The following is a 17,909-nucleotide window of genomic DNA, read 5'->3' as shown; positions in this document are numbered from 1 at the left end:
TCATCGCGCTAGTGTAACGCTGCCAGGTTGGAATCTCACAAGTCAACTAATTCTTTACTCGCCGATCTACCGGAACATTGCGACGATGGAACAGGGAAATTTATGCTTATCCAGATTCTTAATTCATACAGTACGGGACCCTGTCCCCGATCAAACGCCCGACCGAGATCCCGCGATACATACATGGTGACCAGCAACGCAGAAATCAATTTTCCTTCCAATTTCCTATCGAGTCATCGACTCCCCAGACACTCCACTCCCATCCAGCAATTGCAGTCATCCTCTATGCGAAGACATCGTCCTTATCGATCCAGAGGTCTTCGATTTCCGCGAACGATTGAAAGTGGAGAGGTCGGTGTTGGTCGCTGTAGAACGGAAGTGGTGTATCGATCTTCACATGCACGGGCTTCTTCTCGATGCTACCGAACGAGCTACCCATGAAGCTATAGTTCCACGTATTATTCTCCGGTACCAAAAAGTATCCACGTATCTTGTCACTCAGTAGAAGCTGGCACTTCTCTCCCATGCTCGTGCTGAATCCTTGAGGCTGATCGCTTCCCATGTCCTTATTCTCTGCACCCCACTTGTACCCTTGCGGGGTCAGAGCCCATGATGCAAGGGAGACACTCCCAGGAGTGAACGAGACCGTCATACTGATTGTCTTCTTGTCCCATAATTCGTGCGCATTCATGAGGCGCGCATGCTGGGTGACATCCATCGCAGTCATGTACGGTGGCTCGTTCCCGGATACCGTATGAATGATTCCCAGGGGCTCCATCTTGTCTAAGTATTCATGTTGTGGTAGCTGGTGGGGTAGCTGGACGTCGCGTGTGCTTCCTATTTGTGGGATCATGACTATGCACCGGATCTCTTTGACTTGTTCGTTATCTTCGGGGGACGATCCGTAGAGATAGCCGGCGACTTGCACGCGTAGATCAGCGATTGTGATGAAGCGCTTGAGAATGTTCTTAGGCATGATGTAGGTGAAGTGATCATCTTCCTTGATGTCGTCAGATGAGATGTAGATGTTGTTCGCCCGAGTCCGAAGGTTCGATGTCGCAATTGCCCTGGTTCTCCATTCCGTCTTCGAAGCAAAGGTCTGCTGCTCAAACTGTGACGTGGTTGTCACAATGATGTCCTCTCCATGGACGTTCTGGGTCTTGGTGGTCACGGCAGTGAGCTGCTGTGCCTCCTGCTGCTGCTTCTCAATTTCGGCAGCTTGTTGACGTTGCATCGAAGGAGCGCTGATTTCCATGCCCAAAATGATGTCTCGAACTTCGCTGCTGGTCAGACTGGAAGTGTTGACATTGTTCTTCTTGCCGTAGTCGTTCAAAATGAGATCTCGCAATTGAGTTTCCACCTTGATCCAATCCTCGTCTGACAAAGTTGGCCAAATGTGATGCTCTTGAGTGATGACTGTCTTGTCAGGTCTCAGGAGCAATTTGGTCTTGTCCTGATTGACGTGAAGAGCACGAAGAATCAAAATGAGTCGAGAGAAGGCTGTGTACGAAGAGATGGATTTCAGCCATTCGTCGTAAAGATTGAACAGCACCATCTGAGGCTCGGTGGCTCGGAGAATCATGTCACCCAGTTTCTCGACCTTCATTGCGGCTTGGAAAGGAAGTTGAAGCTCGGAAGCTCGGATAGAGATGTTAGGGAAATCTAGTAAGTGAACCTCTAATGGATCGAGAAGACCCTTTCTGGTGACGATAAGCTGCTTTGGCTGTTCCTCAACCGGCAGGGACCGAATCAGCGCTGCGACTTCTTCAGCAGTCTTCCACTTCGCCAATTGGCCAAGACGTTTCTGTCCAGCCCAGACGCTGGTATGGATGATCTTAAGGAAGAGCTGGCCAGTGCGTGGGTTGAAGATGAAGATAGCTCCATTGATAGGTTTCGTAGTCAAGTTACCCTCGAATGTCTTGTGAATTGTGACACGGTAGACATTGGTGTCATCGATGAAGAGCTGGATCTGGTTGCTGAACAGTTCCGAATAATTTTGTGAATTCAAGAACTCTTGATTGCTTTCCGAGGCATATAGTTGAAGGCCCTTACGAATACGCTCACGAAGAACATATAACGCAGGGTTGGCTTTCATGATCTTCGCCATAGCTTGTTGGATAAGAACCTTCAAACCTGGGAAATATTGACCGTAAGCAGAGTAAAGGTTGTACGCGAGATCAATACCAATCATGAGACCAGTAGCGGACGGGTATATGCTCATGCTATCAGTTGTGTAATCCAGGTATTTGGCGCGCACATATCGCTCAATGTCGTGAGAGTCGTAATCTCCGTATCGAAGCTGAACGTCAACCCAGAATTTGTTCGTCGTAGTTGGCTCAATAACATCCTTGGTATCGAAAAGAATCGACGGGCGTGTGACGTTCCATTTGTGACTTGCGAATAGAAGGATGTCGGCGCAAGAGCTGTTCATTTTATACGACTTTCTGGGATGAATAGTCTCCTTCTGGACAGTCTCGATACCTAATTGCTCGAGTTCTTGATCAAAAACTTGACATCTACCAACGAATTAGCACCATAATTTCTTTAGGTAGGAGAGAGACTGGAGCGAGCCGGGAGTATGAAACATCCTCCCATCTTGGTAGGTAAAGAGCTCGGGGTAAGGACAAGAAATAGTTGCTTACAAATCCATGACAACTGACTCGTGGATCTTCTGCCACAAATGTGCTCTGAAAATCTGGATAAGAGAGATTTTCAACGTCGGAATCTTGCCGTGGAGGAAGATGCCAGTCAAATCCAGTTGGACTTGGAAACCAACATACACGTTCGCCCTGTTTATCGAATTAATAAAAGAATAGCAAACTGGTTGGAAGTAGGCTTACCTGTTGATAGTAGGAGACCACCAGAGAGTGAAGCGACGATTAGGGATTTGGTTAAGACCGGATCTTTGTGCGTTTGTGAGTTTTTTGAATTTCATTGATTCCTCAAAGCCGGACGCCTGCCAACAGATTAGCACGTGAATGTTAAACTATGATAAGAATAAGCCTTACCTTCTCCCAGAAGAGGCCCTCCCAGGACGGAAAAGCGGTTGCCTTGAAGAGCGTGTGTTCAAGGATTGTCTCAACCCCTCCGAGCGCTTGTATGACATCTGTACGATACGCGTTCAAATTCCATAACTTTCCGTCATGTCTCTGACTGGTCCACCAGAAAGGATTGCTCTTCATCAATTGGTATGTCTTAAATTCGGTTCTTGCGCGAAATCCTTTATCAAAACTCAATGTGCTTCTGTCTTTCTGGAATAGAGTGTTAATACGAGGTAAACCCCGATCCCAGCTGTCCTCTAAGTCTTCCAGTGTGAGTCGTCGATTTTGCTGGTTGGCCTCCTGTCGTTTCTGGGAGTATTCAGTCCAGACTCGTTGTGAATCTATAAATTCGGCTTCCCAGGGAATAATGTATCTGAAGATGTTCGGAATAAGGGTTTCTTCGTCATGGGTCATACCAGCACGGTAATGTGTGACACCAACATCCGTCTGCTTTGACCAACGCTTATCACTTGTCGGGATGAGGATGTGAGAGCCAGAAATCATACCAAGGCCACCAAGTTCTTTAGGTGTGTAGAATACAGCCGGAGGGAATCGAGATGGCATCTTTGAGTTCAGGCCAATCTTGACTCGGGTCTGGATCTTTGTTTCACACTTGACGATTGTGTCGAGAAGGTTAACAGTTGAGACAGCGGCCTCTCGATAATACGTGAATAAGGCGATGAGACTGGTATTCCACTTATTGGCAATCTTGGTGAAAGTAGTGGAACCCGAAGACATGAGGATTTGACGAATACGGTTGTTGAATTTGGCGATGTCTTCCTCTGTGACTTGAAGGAAAGCATGCGCGGTCCTTTCCTTGCTAGTATTATCCACCAAGGACCAGACACTGTCTTTGACCGGGAACTCATCATTCTGGTTGCGGATCTTTGGTAAGATACGGACCTCGAAACCACACATCGAGAAGAGCAGGTTGGGGTTGTCCCTGCTATAGACACTAGAGAAGGTGTCATCCCACTCAATAGTCGTCACAGATCGTGGCAATCGATTCTTCAAATCCCAGAAGACTGCACGACCAAGATTGACATCGTGTCTCATGAGACGCATACGCGAATCTCTCGGCCAACATTTCTTGTTTCTGTACCCGATCACGTTTTCGAAGTTAGGGTCTGGCTGTTCAGTGAGGAATCGCTGAATGAGATCGCGCGACTCGTCAGCGGTGAACCGGAAGAACACCCAGATACGATCGATATATCTTGTGTACAATCTGATCGGATGTCTGGTCTCGGTCTCCCGATCACGAAACTGCAGGAAGTCGTTGGGGCTTTGAGGTGGGCCAGCAATTTCGCTGGCACGTTGGAGACCAAGCAGAAGGAGGTCAAGAACAAGGCCATAGTATTGGAAGACGAACGCCGAGAATTGGAGGCCACGGATCATACCGTAACTGTTAACGTGGTTCATGTCCTTATATGTGAGTTGAACATTGTTCTTTGATGAGATGTAATCCGCAAGATTGTGATCCATGATGAGTCTCAGCAGTCGGTTGAGGAGCGTTAGATCAATTTTCTCGTAGACTTTCGACAGTTGCGTTTCAATCATGACATTACATTCCCCATCAGCAGTTTCCCAAACCTTGTCGAGGTTGTTGATGCCTTGCGCCCACTTGTAAGTAAGTAGTGGAGGTACCTCGGAATCGGATGGCTTGATCCATGCGGGAAACAAGTGGCGTTGGTCTGCTTGGTACCAAAGATATTGGTCGAGATACGCATCACTAATCTTCTCCACAGGCTCGATATCATAAACTGGGTTAATCGTACTATAGTTGTCGTTCATATCGATACCGACCTCTTTGAACGCTCGCTGGGTAAGGAGAAAGCGCTTGATTCTCTCCAAAGTTGTTCCCGGACTATCGTAAGCTTGTTCAATCAAAGCAAGCTCCTCGCGCTGACTTTGGTTGAGACGCCCTTTGACGGAGTAAGCTTCACGCAAACGTTCGAGAGCTAGAATCAAGATCTTCGTGTCGTGCTTGTAAGAAACACTCGGGAATGGAATAGGTGAGAATTTTCGTGACTCGAGCCAGTGCACAGTCGTTGTGTAGATTGCCACAGCTTCCTCCGAAGAGACATATGGCCCATCCTTCATGTAGTTGTGCTGTCTCTCTTGCTCAGCCTTCAGCCAGAGTCTTGTCAAGCGACCAAGATTCTTCTTCGCAACAGTCTTATCAACGGTAGCACCTCTGCGAATACGCTCTCTGTTGTAGTGAGCTACAGAAATCCACCAATCTGCCTTGCTCTTTACGTAACGCAAAATTATGTTCTCGATAGGCGCAGGTAGGCCGGGCACCTTCCATGGAATATTACTTTTCCAGCATCTCCACGCTTCAGACAAGTGCTGCAAGACTGTGTTGACTTTGTTCTGCTTGATACCTTCTGGCATCATATCCATCAAGTCAGCCATGACTGAAGCACGAAGCTCCAGATCGAAATGCGATTCAACACGCTGTTTTGTGACGGTTTTCGCCACTCCCTTGCTGTGTCGTCCTTCGAATTGTCTGGACAATAGGTTCCCAAGCCATCGTTCCAAAAGAGGAATGATCCCACGCATGAAGAACAGCCAAACTCTCCAAGCTGGTGCCCAGAAGCCGCAACCAGGTCCTTTGCCGACTGGGCCTGAGTTGAATCGATAGTAGATCAAATGCTTCAAATCTTTACATGATCTGATTTGATGCATAAGTTTGTACTTGTATCGATACATCCCAGTCAGTTGGCCCACGTGATTGAAGGCATACAAGATACCATCCGCAAGCTGGAACGCATCGATATTCCCAAGTCGATATTGAACCTGAGCATCGACGATCAACTTCGTCAATTTGAGAATTTCACGCATGAGATGGAAGGCGTTTCCAAAGCGTGACTTCTTTCGCTCCTTAGTAGTCAAGGTCTTGACTGGCTTGAGATTGAAGTTATAATCGAGATGCAAATATGTCAGATTCTTCCGATGAATGAGAAGATTCAGCATATTGAACCCTTGGCGGCAGACTTGAAGTCCAGCCTCAACCCAATCGATTGTGGTCTGTTGGAAGAACTTTGTTTGCTTGAGGGACTTCATCAAACTCTGCTTGTTCTGTGCTTTTGGCTTCTTCTTATGGAGTTCGTTTAAAACGAAAGTTTTGAGGAGCTTTTGATATGATACTCGAACCTTCACAGGCTGGTCTCGAGGACAATGCTCTAAGTACCACTGTTTGACAAGTGGCACATCTTCGGCTCGTACCATCCGGCCTGATCTCCTATCAAATGGAAATGGTGCCCACCAGAGGGCAATAGCGGAAGCAGTCTCGCTTGTATAGAGTTCTTCGTCGGCCAGGAAAGGTTCGACGTCGCCAGGTAGCTCGAAAGCTTCATCCTCCATTTCTTCATTGTTTCCAAACCCGAAAATCTCATCCTCATGGCGAATCGTGATATTCTTCGGGTCAACAGATCTTGATGAAATCGGGTTGATGATAGGATCGAAATAAAATGCCGGTAGGTTCGGGTCCTCTGTTCGCACATACACTATCTGGGGATGCGAGTACCAAGACAGTTTGACGCTTCGTGGCAAAGAGTTGTAAAGGAATGGAAATGCGACTCGGTATTCTGTCCGTATAGGATGGCGGAAGATAATGCGATCAATCGCGTTGAATTCACCAAAATCCTCGTCATTTGGATCAACATCCTTATACAAGGGTTCGAATCGTGGACCTCCAGGGATGGCAACATTGAGTGCTTTTGCTGTGAGGAAACTGTTGAGCTCAAACATGTGAAAGTAGTTCTTGTCAACCAAATCACTCAGGAGCTGGTGACTTAGTCGATAAAGAGTCGTCATCTGCGGCAGAGTCATATTCCAATCCTTGTAACTCGGGCCGTTGACGTGTGATGTGTCGAGGAGTGGACGATGCTCGTAAAACCATTCGAAAACTGCACCATCTTCGGTCTCGTCCAATTCCATCTGAATAGGCTCCAAAGGCTCTACATCTTCTATGTTCTCTGACCAGGACAGCGGTGGTTCTTCGTCGTCGAAAGGAGGAAACCGCATTCGTTTGAAGTGTCTCCTGTCACTCTTCTCTCTTCTCATGCACACCCACATCGTCGCCCATTGCGCGTGGAAGACGGGTTCGATGACTCTCGGAATCTCGTTGACCAAAGTGAGGCAACCGTTGACATGGTACAGCACTTTCACCTCTCGAGCTGACTCCCACGGCATAGGCATATTTTCGAGAAGCTTGAACACGGCATGGGGCATGAACTTGAGGGCTCCGAGATAACTGCGTTTGTCGCTGCTGAACTTCTTCTGGGAGACATCGCCAATATCCTTCACGATCTTTCTGAGATGCTCAGGGGGCATATCGGCCTTTTGAGTCTCGACAAAACCTCCCTTCCGCTTCTCTCCGAATCGATTTCGCTGATGTCGTAACCATTCCTTTTTCTTCTGCGCAAACTTGGCCACTTGAGGGTCTGCTGGTGGCCTGTAGCCAGGTGGAGGGGGAGCTCCTGGGGGCGCGCCCAGAGGGAGCGACGGAGGAGCTGAAGAACTCCATCCTGGAGGAGGTGGAGGGGGTATTGACGACATGCTCGATGTCTGTCGCACAGTCTCCAGACTCCTGTTGATGGATGAGGGGTTTGGAGTGGACTGTTGACTCGGGGCAAGAATTATTTCCAGTCGCGTGTTAGCGTATAATCACTTTTGGTCTCAGCCAATCAACTCCAGTTCTACAAATAATATCACGTGCCTGACTCCTGCACCTTCCTCGCTTAACCGCACATTTCAGATTTGGGGGAATTTTTCGAACTTCAACGACAAGGAACTTCGATCAACCACGAAGCAATCACCGTCACGATGGCCTCCAACAGATTGACATACAGACGCCGAAACCCGTAAGTGGTTGGAAACTCAGAAGAATGAGAAGCAGAGTTCTGATGGAATGTGTAGATACAACACCCGATCGAACAAGGTCCGCGTTGTCAAGACCCCCGGCGGTTCCCTTCGATACCTTCACATCAAGAAAGCTGGTACTGCGCCCAAGTGTGGAGACTGCGGAATTAAGTTGCCAGGAGTAAGTGATTTACAATGCGAATACTTGATTCGGGACTGGTGGGGATTCAACTCTGAGAGGCCGACGCAATTCTGGGCGAGAATCTACCAAAGCACCTCATAAGCCACAATTGCAAAGTTGAATGCTTTATGCCAGGGATTCAAGCTGAAGATTGAAGCAATTTGAGCGTGTGCCGGCGTTTCTCGACCTCGAGTGGATATCTGCAGGGGACTTTTGCCTTTGTGTTGCTTCTTGAAGGATCTGTTCTGACACATGTTATCTACAGATCCCAGCTCTTCGACCTCGTGAATACTCCCAGATCTCCCGACCAAAGAAGACGGTTCAACGCGCCTACGGTGGATCAAGATGTGCCAACTGCGTTCGGGATCGTATCGTTCGAGCATTCTTGATTGAGGAGCAGAAGATTGTGAAGAAGGTTCTCAAAGAGTCTCAGCAAAAGAAGCGCTAAAGGATGATCTCGATATGGTTGCTCTGGGTGTTCATCTGGGCGGACTTGCATCGGCAGCAGGAATAGCTGTACTTATCTCAAGACTTCCATCGAAATCATGAGACTCGATTGCATGGCAGAATTGATACCAGTTTCCTGAACGATATTGTGGCCTGGACGATCCCTGGTACATGTGGTTGCGGGTTCACGTCCTGAAGTGTGATAGAAAATGCTCAACAAGTAATATCCCAAGCAGCTTCCCTTACGATTCATCTCATGGTCTATAACCCTCCCAAAGGACTTTGGCGCCTCCTGGTTCTCAGATCCCTCACTGTACTGCTATAAATCCCTATTTTATTGCCCCTTTTTAGGTTTCATTAGGCAAGATTGACTAAAGCCATTCGCAGCATACTTCAGTTTGAAGAGATCCGCTGTGCCTGGCATGAATCTCCAGTCAAGGCCATAAAAGTCTGTCGGTACCAATAGCATATTTTTTGGGCTTAAACATCTTCCTATCTGGAAGTTGCCTCATAAGACCATGACCAGACCGGAAACGCCTAAAGCTGTAAGAATCTCTTAATGATAAGATGCAGTAGGAGTTCCAAATAAATCACCGATGTCAATCTGCTACTCAGTAGTTCAAGCTAGAGCTGTCAAGAACAGTCCACAGGCATGTACCCCTGTCAAAGCCTATCTCCCCGTGACTGCCTATCTTTGGCGTCAATAGCCGCTCTTGGCCGACTCGTGCAGTTGCCAACTGATTACAATGTCTTAGACACACGACGCGACCCTTCCCTTACTCACTTATCAAAACATCTTCTGTTTAGAAGATGCTCTTCGCTCTCTACTTATTTACATTCTTTTTGCCCTAGAGCATCCTAGAGGTAACAGACGAAACGGTGATGGCGCCCAACGAACCTTTATTTGCCTCTGACCGGAGAGGATCTTCGATACATTCAGAAGAGCAGGCTGCAGACGAAGATACAGCCCTTCTGGGAAGCCAGGGGAAGATCCCTCTCAGCCCTCGACATCACTATGGATTCTGGCGAGAGCTTGGGTTGTTTACTTGGGCACTGCTAGCAACGGCAGCCGTCATTGTGCTTGCTGTGCTATCTCAGCACCACACATCGCAACAAGACCACAAGAAGCCGAAACCTGGGGGAAAGCGGAATCTCATCTTTATGGTGTCTGACGGAATGGGTCCCGCCAGTCTTTCGATGACCCGTAGCTTTCGACAGCTACAAGCCGGTCTACCCATCGATGATATCCTCGTCCTCGATCAACACTTTATTGGGTCTTCTCGAACAAGATCAAGCAGCAGCCTTGTGTAGGTTTTCCAGGAGACTTTTCTTTTCTACTTTACACAGTCTCACAATGTTCCCCTGCAGCAAGTTTTATGGAGCAGTTGCTGACTTCCCCATTAAACAGTACCGATTCAGCTGCTGGAGCTACAGCCTTCTCATGTGGTATGAAGAGTTATAATGGCGCCATATCAATGCTGCCAGACCATACCCCTTGTGGAACCGTGCTCGAAGCCGCAAAAAAAGCGGGCTATATGACAGGCCTGGTTGTGACGACCGATATCACAGATGCTACGCCCGCATGCTTTGCCTCACACGTAAAAATAAGACTGGAGGAGGATCTAATTGCCCAGCAAGAGGTCGGCGAGCATCCACTCGGGAGAGTCGTTGATCTCATGCTTGGTGGTGGTAGATGCCACTTTTTGTCTAACACGACGGATGGGAGCTGTCGAGGAGATGACCGAGATATTACAAAGCTTGCACAAGACAAATATGGCTGGACTTATATCGACAGTAGGGAGGAATTTGATGGACTCGAATTGGGAAAGGCTGTGAAGCTTCCGCTTTTGGGGTTGTTTGCAGGTTCCGATTTCCCTTTCGAGATTGATCGCCGGAATATGGATGATCTATATCCTTCGCTGGATGAGATGACAAGGACTGCTTTGAACGCCCTTGAAGTAGCCACGCAAGATAGTGACAAAGGATTCTTCCTCATGATTGAGGGCAGTCGAATCGATCACGCTGGTCATGGTAATGACCCTGCTGCACAAGTGCATGAGGTTCTGGCCTACAATCGAGCAATGGCAAGCGTTGTGGAATTCTTAGATCGGTCAGAGGTCGAAGGCGTATTTGTCGCGACCTCTGATCACGAAACCGGAGGTCTTTCTATTGCGAAACGTATGTCTCAAATTCTGAGTTGCGTGGAGAAATTAGGACTAACATCCTTAGAACTGCACCCGCAATACCCACAGTACAAGTGGTTTCCGGAAGTGTTGGCTAATGCGACGCATTCCTCTGAGCACCTAGCCCGGCAGCTCAACTCTCATATTAGCCAGGGTGCTCAAGGAGATGACCTTAAGCAATATATCACCGAGCTTGTTCAAAGTGGGCTGGGTATTCAAGACGCTAGCGATGGCGAGATCCAGTTGCTGGTCGACCAGCCGCTACTTAGTGTTTATACGTTCGCTGATATGATCAGTCGAAGAGCAGTAAGTCTTGTTCTCATCCTTGTCCCGTTTACTTCTCCTGCTGGAGCAAAGAGCCTGGAAGCTGTCCTCAGAGCTTTCTCCACTCTCCTGTCCTTCTGCTGAAAGATCCAATACAACTCCGAAGCTCAAAACTCCATTCACACTTACCTTTGAATTTACAGTGCTAACTTGTGCGGCAGCAAATCGGCTGGTCCACTCACGGCCATTCGTAAGTCTCAATTTTCCGGAGCATTGTTTCCCCCTTCCCATGTGTCATAGAGTACAATGCACATAAAACACTGTCCCGACTCTAAATGTTGTATCTGAAAGGGAATACTGACCCGAGACCCCGTAGTGCTGTCGATGTGAATATCTACGGCTCAGTTGGGACAGATTCTTTGAGAGGCAACCACGAAAACACCGAAATTGGGGAATTTCTCAGAGAATACCTTGATGTCGATGTTAAGGCAATTACAGATGAATTGGTCGAGAAATCGAAAACATTCGGTGTTGCCACCACCACCGACCAGAGCTGGACCGGCCGAGAACCTACAGAACAGGAACTGTACATGGTAGAGAGACATTATGAGCACCTCTATGGTGAGGCTCCATGAATGGCTCGCTCCATTTGGAGGATCCTTGAGCTTGTGTTGTGCTTTTCCTCTGTAACCTAGAATACCCTGCCGTTAATCCCTAGTTTGAACCTGGAGCGTGTCACGTGAGACACAAACAACATCTCCGACTGTCACACACGACTGTTGTTCGTTTGCGACAAACCTTCAGCCGCAAAGCTTCTTCCCATTACATTGGAATGGCCACAGGTTGCAGCCATCGTTGTGGCAAATGCAACAGAACTCTGAGCGCCCGTCAATGTTTGCAGATGCGGTAGCAAGAGTTTGCAGAACCGTTGCGCTTGGGCAATTTCAGATTAATGCAGTATGATTTACTCACTATTGCTTGTTTATGATGGATTTTGCAATCAAAAGCTCAACTGCAATCAGCGTTCCCCGTATCAATGTCATTGGCGCCTTTTACCCTGTGCTCTCGGAAGTAACCTGATATGGTCACCTCACTATGTCAGCGTTTGGAACTTTACAGTAGGATCGGATTGAAAGGACGATATGCTTGCTTTCAATACCAACGCAGAAGTACTCATTGCGAAAACTCCAAACAGCCTTGTGCCACGTTTTGTAGCGGGCCACTCTCGCTCTAGGAAGATCTCGTGGGTTGCACTCATATGTACTTGAAGGCCCTCAATCCTAAGTGTAGAGTTCTCAAGATACGCAAAGTCAAGCCTCACCTCAGCTGCCACTGCATAAAACTCCCGTGCATCATACAGCCAAAGCAATTCATACCATGTGCCAGTATTGGAGAATCGAGTCGCTGTGTGGCCACAGCACTCTCCTCGCCGGACCGAGTTGCTACCTTATCTACGAACAACTCCAAAGAATCAATGACCCTACCGAACGGGCCCGGTATGATATTCCATTCGAGATACCAGACCAGTGTCTTCCAAATCGACGAAATATTCATCGGAGATACGTTAACGATTACTGCTCGTGGGAGTGCAGGAACAACGGTCATTACGCGGAGAGGAGATGCGGGACGCATGATGCACAATATGGGCCAGGTTCGGAAAGGATAGGAGTTGGATGGAGGTATTGAAGGAAATTGAGTGCCCCTTGTTGATATGGATGTACGATTTTGTGAGGCTATTCGGAGTTATTGGGGGGTTTTGTTGGTTGTGGCTTGTTGTCGATATCGCTATCCTGGACTTCGGGCTATTGCTTTGGAACTAGGGACTCTGGCACTGGGACTTTCTCAGAAGAAGAAATCTTGCACACTCACGCTCTTCCCCACTGAAACACTCTGCCCAGCCTTCAGTTTCTGAAGTCATCAGTTCAAGCTCGCCAGAAACCAACGCCGGGGAAGAAATGCACTCAGTTCAGTGAAGATGGGAACCATCTCTGCTATTAACGTCCATCCCGAGAAAGATAGACACACCAGAAAAAATCTGAACTTATTGCAACCCTCAGGAGCTGGGTGCATCACGTGAGACGCTAGTGCTTGAAGGAGAGCTCGGCTTTCAAGTCAAAACCACGAGGAATCGTACCATCCCATCTACAACTTCAATTGAGCCCACCATGTTCCTCCAACGCTCTGCCTTCGCTGCTGCGCGCCGAGCGGCAGTATCGCCCATCATCAAGCGCAGCATCACGAATTCTTTCGTGCGCCGTACGCCTGTCCCCTCTCCATCCCCGACCTCAATCTAACTCACTCTCCAGGAGAAGCAGCACCCGCGAGCAGCTCCAATGCTGGAAAGATAAAGAAATTCGAGGGTAAATTCATCGATTCGGAGCTTCGGCGAGCACGGCGAAGCTTTAGGGAGGCTCGGGGCTGACAGGTACACAGAAATCAAGGATGAGACAGACCTCATCGGTCCCGGAGCAGCAGTCGCAACGGTGCCCACGGACTTGGAGCAGGCGACCGGATTGGAGCGATTCGAGATTTTGGGGAAGATGCAGGGCATTGATGTTTTTGATATGAAGCCATTGGATGCTTCTCGCAAAGGTACGAATCCGTCGCCAGGAATAGAAATCAGACCACATTTAGGATTCGGGGAATTAGGGGCTGGGGGGAGAGATTGAAGGCTAATTGGCATGCCAGGCACGCTCGAGAACCCCATTATCGTCAAGTCTGCTGGGGATGAGCAGTATGCTGGTTGTACCGGCTACCCCGCTGATTCCCATGTCACCATTTGGCTCACTGTATGTACTTCTCCAAACCTGGCCCATGTAGGGATAGTTGCTTATGGAGATTCAAACAGATGTCCCGCGATCGCCCAATTGAAAGGTGCCCAGAGTGTGGGAATGTCCTGAAGATGGATTATGTTGGTCCGACTGAAGATCCCCACGCTCATGATTCACACGGTCATGATGCACATGGGGACGGACACCACAACTACGAGGAGCCAAAGAACTTTGCTGATTTCGTTCGTCCTGAATACCGATAGATTGAGCATACTGGTAACCGGGGAACGGGTACTTTGTGACGGAGGGAAGTGGATGTTGTAGAATACTCGTCAATTGAAGAATTTCCCCTTTGCACAACTTTTTGTCAAGCATGCTATAGCTTTTTGTTGATTCAGCATATAACGCTTTCAGGTGCATACGAAATAAGGGTGACTTGCGTCGGATTAATCTAAAGAGCTATGGGTGCTCACAGGTTTGGCCTTTTTCTTTTGTAAATACACACAATGACTGCCCGTCTATGAACAAACAGACCTCAAAAATTAAAGCAATCGCTAACCGCCTGAATGCACCGTTTTAATGCCCCTTTCGTAACTGTCGTGAATCTTCATTATGCACAGTGAAGTCATGAAAAATGAAAATGAAAATGACGACCATTGCAATGTTTTGACGCAACTCCTTGATCTCGAACTGGGTGGGACGAGAGCATTGAGTTCGTCAAGGTTCACATGAAACAGATCGCAAAGTGTAAATCATCTCTAACGGAAGACACTGCCTGGGGGAGCTGGTTCACTTTTTGTCATTGTCGGCTAAATTACCATCATCCTCATCAGCTTGGACTGACTTGGTATTGGTATTTTTGGCTTTTGGTGACTTCCCCTCGCGTTTGGGTCCGGAAGGGCGCTCTCCATCATCCATCTTATCGTCTCCGGAATTCTCGTCGGAATGGGAATCGTCGATCGACGCAGCGGTCCTATAGGTTTCAGCTGCACGAACAAGAGCAATGGAACCGTGGCTAGGAGTAACCAACGTCGAGCCGCTACGATTGTCTCCCTCGGTCTCGCTGACGTCCTCGCTAGGACTGCCTTCGTTTCCTGAACTACCCGGTCGGGCCATGACAGCTTCTTTTAGAGCCTTCGCCTTTGCTGCCATTTGGAATGCTTGCTCAGCAGCGCGTTCAGCACGGATCTGCTTTCGCCACATGTTATAATAGCGACCCTTGCGATCAAGAAGCTCTTGATGAGTTCCGGATTCAGCAACCTTTCCAGCATGGAGGACGAGGATTTGATCAGCGCTTGTGATGGTTGACAATCGATGACTACATTCCATGTCAGTAGTGTTGTTAGAAGAGAGAACAATTGAGCTGCTTACGCAATAACGAGCATAGTTCTGCCCTCAGAAAGAGTTCGCAATGCTTCTTGAATGTTCTGCTCTGTATCGGAATCCAATGCTGCAGTTGCCTCATCAAGCATGATAATGCGGGGATTCTTGATAATAGTTCTTGCGATGGCCACACGCTGCTTTTCACCACCACTGAGACGAAGACCTCGCTCACCGACCTTGGTCTCATAGCCGTCTGGGAAAGCCAGAATCTTATCGTGAATGGAAGCAGCTCTACAGGCGTTATAAATATCTTCATCGGTGGCGTTCTGGTTTGCGTACTTCAAATTATACATTAGGGTTTCGTTGAACAGAATCGTGTCCTGCGGAACAACACCGATGTGGCGTCGGAGAGAATCGATGGTTATGCCCTTGATGTCGCTGCCATCCAACTGGATGCTGCCGTCCTGAGTATTATAAAACCTGAAGAGGAGTCTGAATACAGTTGACTTTCCGCCGCCTGATTCACCGACAAACGCAGTAGTCGTGCCTGGCCGGCAAGTGAAGCTGAGATTCTCGAGAGCCGGTTTTCGCTTATCATAGGAGAACTTGACATCCTTGAAGTCAATTTGCCCTTCGCAGCTTTTCATTTCGACGGCACTTGGATCATCAACAACAGTTGGTTGTTCCTTGAAGAGCTCCAGAAGTCGCTCGCCACTGATCATTGCGCTTTGGACGCTGCGGTAGAAGGATCCGAAGAAATTCAGTGGTTGCTGGAGTTGTCCCATGTAAGTGAGGAGAGTCACGAAGTCACCTACATCACGCTGGCCTGTCGTGACTTGGTATGCAGCGATGAACGACGTTACCAGAAGACCCGTCATGAAAACCATGTTCTGAGAGATGTTCAAGATGTTCAAGGATATAGTGACCTTGTATTCCATCTTCTGAAACGCCGAAACGGCCTTCCGGTAGCGTTCGAATTCGTAGTCCTCAGCATTGAAGTACTTGACGGTTTCGTATGAAGTCAGAGAATCGTTCTTGACAGCATCCTCCTCGCGACTCAAATTCGTCATTTGTCTCCGCTGATCAGAGCGCCATCGGGCCATGCGGATGGTCAGATACAGGTACGAGAAAGTGATGATGGCGACTACAAGAGCGTAGTATGCGTCGAACGCAACGCCAAAGTACACAATAGCTACCCCAAGATCAAAGATCATAGGTAGCATTGAGAATGTGACTTGCTCCAGGAAGTTGTTGATCGCATTGCCTTTGCTCAAGGCAGAGAGCACCTCTCCAGTACGCTTGCCCAGATGGAAGTCCAGACTGAGACTGTGAACATGCTCAAAGGAAGCTGTAGACAATGCCTTGTAGGAGTATTGTGAGATAGGGATCCAGAGGACCGATCTCACAGCTCCAAGGATCCCAGAGGTACCTTGTAAGAATTTGAAGCCAATGAGGAGAGAAATTGAAAGCCAAGGCATTTTGGCGCCCGATTTGCTCAATTCGGTTGTCACTTTGCCGACTTGGAGGGGGACTGCCATGTTCACCATTCTTTGAAGAATGACAATAAAGAAGCAAATGACGACCACAACCTTGAGCCTGAAAGACTTGCTGGGCCACAAGTATGGGAAGAAGAGAGAATATCCTTTAAGGTACTCCCACCATGTCCTGTTGGGGGCAGTAGTAGGCTTGTAGAAGGCAGGGTTCTCATCCATGTTCCGACGGGTATCCCCTGTACCAGTGTCACCATTGGTCAATCGATGAGCAGTGCCATCAGCATGTCCATTTTGCGGAGTTGCATTCTCTGATCCGGATCCATGAGCATGCCCGTTCTGAATAGACCCATTCCCACGGACATATCCATTTCCATTTGCGTGGCCATTGACAAGTAGGGGGGAATTTTCGTCAAGCTCTTCACGTCTACCACTCCTGGCTTTATACAGACGTTCGAGTGAGAAGATGAGGTAGAAGCTAACCAAGAACAGGAGAATGATGGCTCGTAAAGTGTCGGCAATGATTTCTACAACCTCCCACTCGTTGGGTGTATTGGATATACTCTTATTGTCGTGCGTCATGTCTCGTGTTAAAGAGTTGTTGTCTCTATGAGGCTTGGTATAGAGAGCTAGCGTGCCTCCTAGCAGCACCAGTTCTCCGATTGTCGCCATGACCCATGTGATTTGATGGGCAATGTTTGGAGACGGTGTTGTATCAACCATCGAGATGAGGAAGATGCTGTAGAAGAAGACGGAGGCACAAACGTATACCTAAAATTTGCAAATATTAGTCTAGTTCAAAAGCAGACTTGGATTTCATTGCCACTTACAGCAGTGGCTTCACCGCACCACCAACCATCCTCGCTGGCAGTGAGAGCATGGACAATTATATTGATCGCATTGGCCACGAAGGTCGCAAGGAGGCCAATGGAGAGGTAAAGAAAGAGCAACTTTCGACCACGGCTGAAATCCTTAAGCTTCTTGTTCTTTTCTCGTTCCTCCTTGTTCTTTCGAGCAATGGAGGTCGGTAGCGGCTTTCCACCAGGTCCCAATAAAACAGGTCCTTTCGACTCCGACGAACGCTCGGCAGAGAGGATGCTGTTGGTCACGAATGCCGTCAAGAACACAACAAACAGAACCCAGGCATAGTGGAAGTGGACCAGTTCGAGTAGATCCGTGTCCGTGAAAGTGCCATTGAACCCCAAAGGCGAGCTCAGCTCGACTCTCTCACCTGCCATTACACTTTATTATGTATATGCCCAATTTCCTCCGTCCCACTTCAAATTTCCAGGTCGATAGGAAGTTGTGGACAGCTCATGACCCATTCGATTGGGACGAGCTTG

At 48.2% G+C, this 17,909-nt stretch overlaps 5 protein-coding genes across 5 annotated transcripts; 3 read left to right on the top strand and 2 right to left on the bottom strand.

Annotated features, from left to right (window-relative positions):
• Positions 1-283: 283 nt before the first annotated feature.
• On the bottom strand, positions 284-7,604 carry K444DRAFT_531069 (PROCN-domain-containing protein; the record flags this gene model as incomplete). Its single annotated transcript, XM_024874953.1, has 4 exons — positions 284-2,516; positions 2,643-2,789; positions 2,841-2,956; positions 3,009-7,604. The coding sequence occupies 4 exons, from the start codon at positions 7,602-7,604 to the stop codon at positions 284-286; spliced, it is 7,092 nt and encodes a 2,363-aa protein (XP_024735890.1).
• Positions 7,605-7,871: 267 nt separating this feature from the next.
• On the top strand, positions 7,872-8,536 carry K444DRAFT_643718 (60S ribosomal protein L34; the record flags this gene model as incomplete). The annotated part of the gene is made up of 3 exons (XM_024884886.1): positions 7,872-7,909; positions 7,965-8,088; positions 8,354-8,536. 3 exons carry the CDS (start codon positions 7,872-7,874, stop codon positions 8,534-8,536), a joined length of 345 nt encoding a protein of 114 aa, XP_024735889.1.
• Positions 8,537-9,417: 881 nt separating this feature from the next.
• On the top strand, positions 9,418-11,617 carry K444DRAFT_531569 (putative repressible alkaline phosphatase; the record flags this gene model as incomplete). Its single annotated transcript, XM_024874998.1, has 5 exons — positions 9,418-9,842; positions 9,944-10,713; positions 10,765-11,024; positions 11,204-11,232; positions 11,359-11,617. 5 exons carry the CDS (start codon positions 9,418-9,420, stop codon positions 11,615-11,617), a joined length of 1,743 nt encoding a protein of 580 aa, XP_024735888.1.
• A 1,502-nt stretch (positions 11,618-13,119) lies between these two features.
• K444DRAFT_613773 (subunit IV of cytochrome c oxidase) lies at positions 13,120-14,126 on the top strand. Its single transcript, XM_024880412.1, has 5 exons — positions 13,120-13,238; positions 13,289-13,342; positions 13,416-13,574; positions 13,671-13,771; positions 13,831-14,126. Exons 1-5 carry the CDS (start codon positions 13,148-13,150, stop codon positions 14,014-14,016), a joined length of 591 nt encoding a protein of 196 aa, XP_024735887.1. The 5' UTR covers positions 13,120-13,147; the 3' UTR covers positions 14,017-14,126.
• Positions 14,127-14,542: 416 nt separating this feature from the next.
• K444DRAFT_643715 (putative heavy metal tolerance protein) lies at positions 14,543-17,804 on the bottom strand (the record flags this gene model as incomplete). Its single annotated transcript, XM_024884885.1, has 3 exons — positions 14,543-15,071; positions 15,125-17,337; positions 17,397-17,804. 3 exons carry the CDS (start codon positions 17,802-17,804, stop codon positions 14,543-14,545), a joined length of 3,150 nt encoding a protein of 1,049 aa, XP_024735886.1.
• Between the last annotated feature and the right edge of the window lie 105 nt (positions 17,805-17,909).

Source organism: Hyaloscypha bicolor (assembly GCF_002865645.1).
Source record: "Hyaloscypha bicolor E unplaced genomic scaffold K444scaffold_87, whole genome shotgun sequence".
Lineage (NCBI taxonomy): Eukaryota > Fungi > Ascomycota > Leotiomycetes > Helotiales > Hyaloscyphaceae > Hyaloscypha > Hyaloscypha bicolor.
The sequence above is the reverse complement of the archived record's forward strand: the minus strand, read 5'-3'. Positions and strand labels throughout refer to the sequence as shown.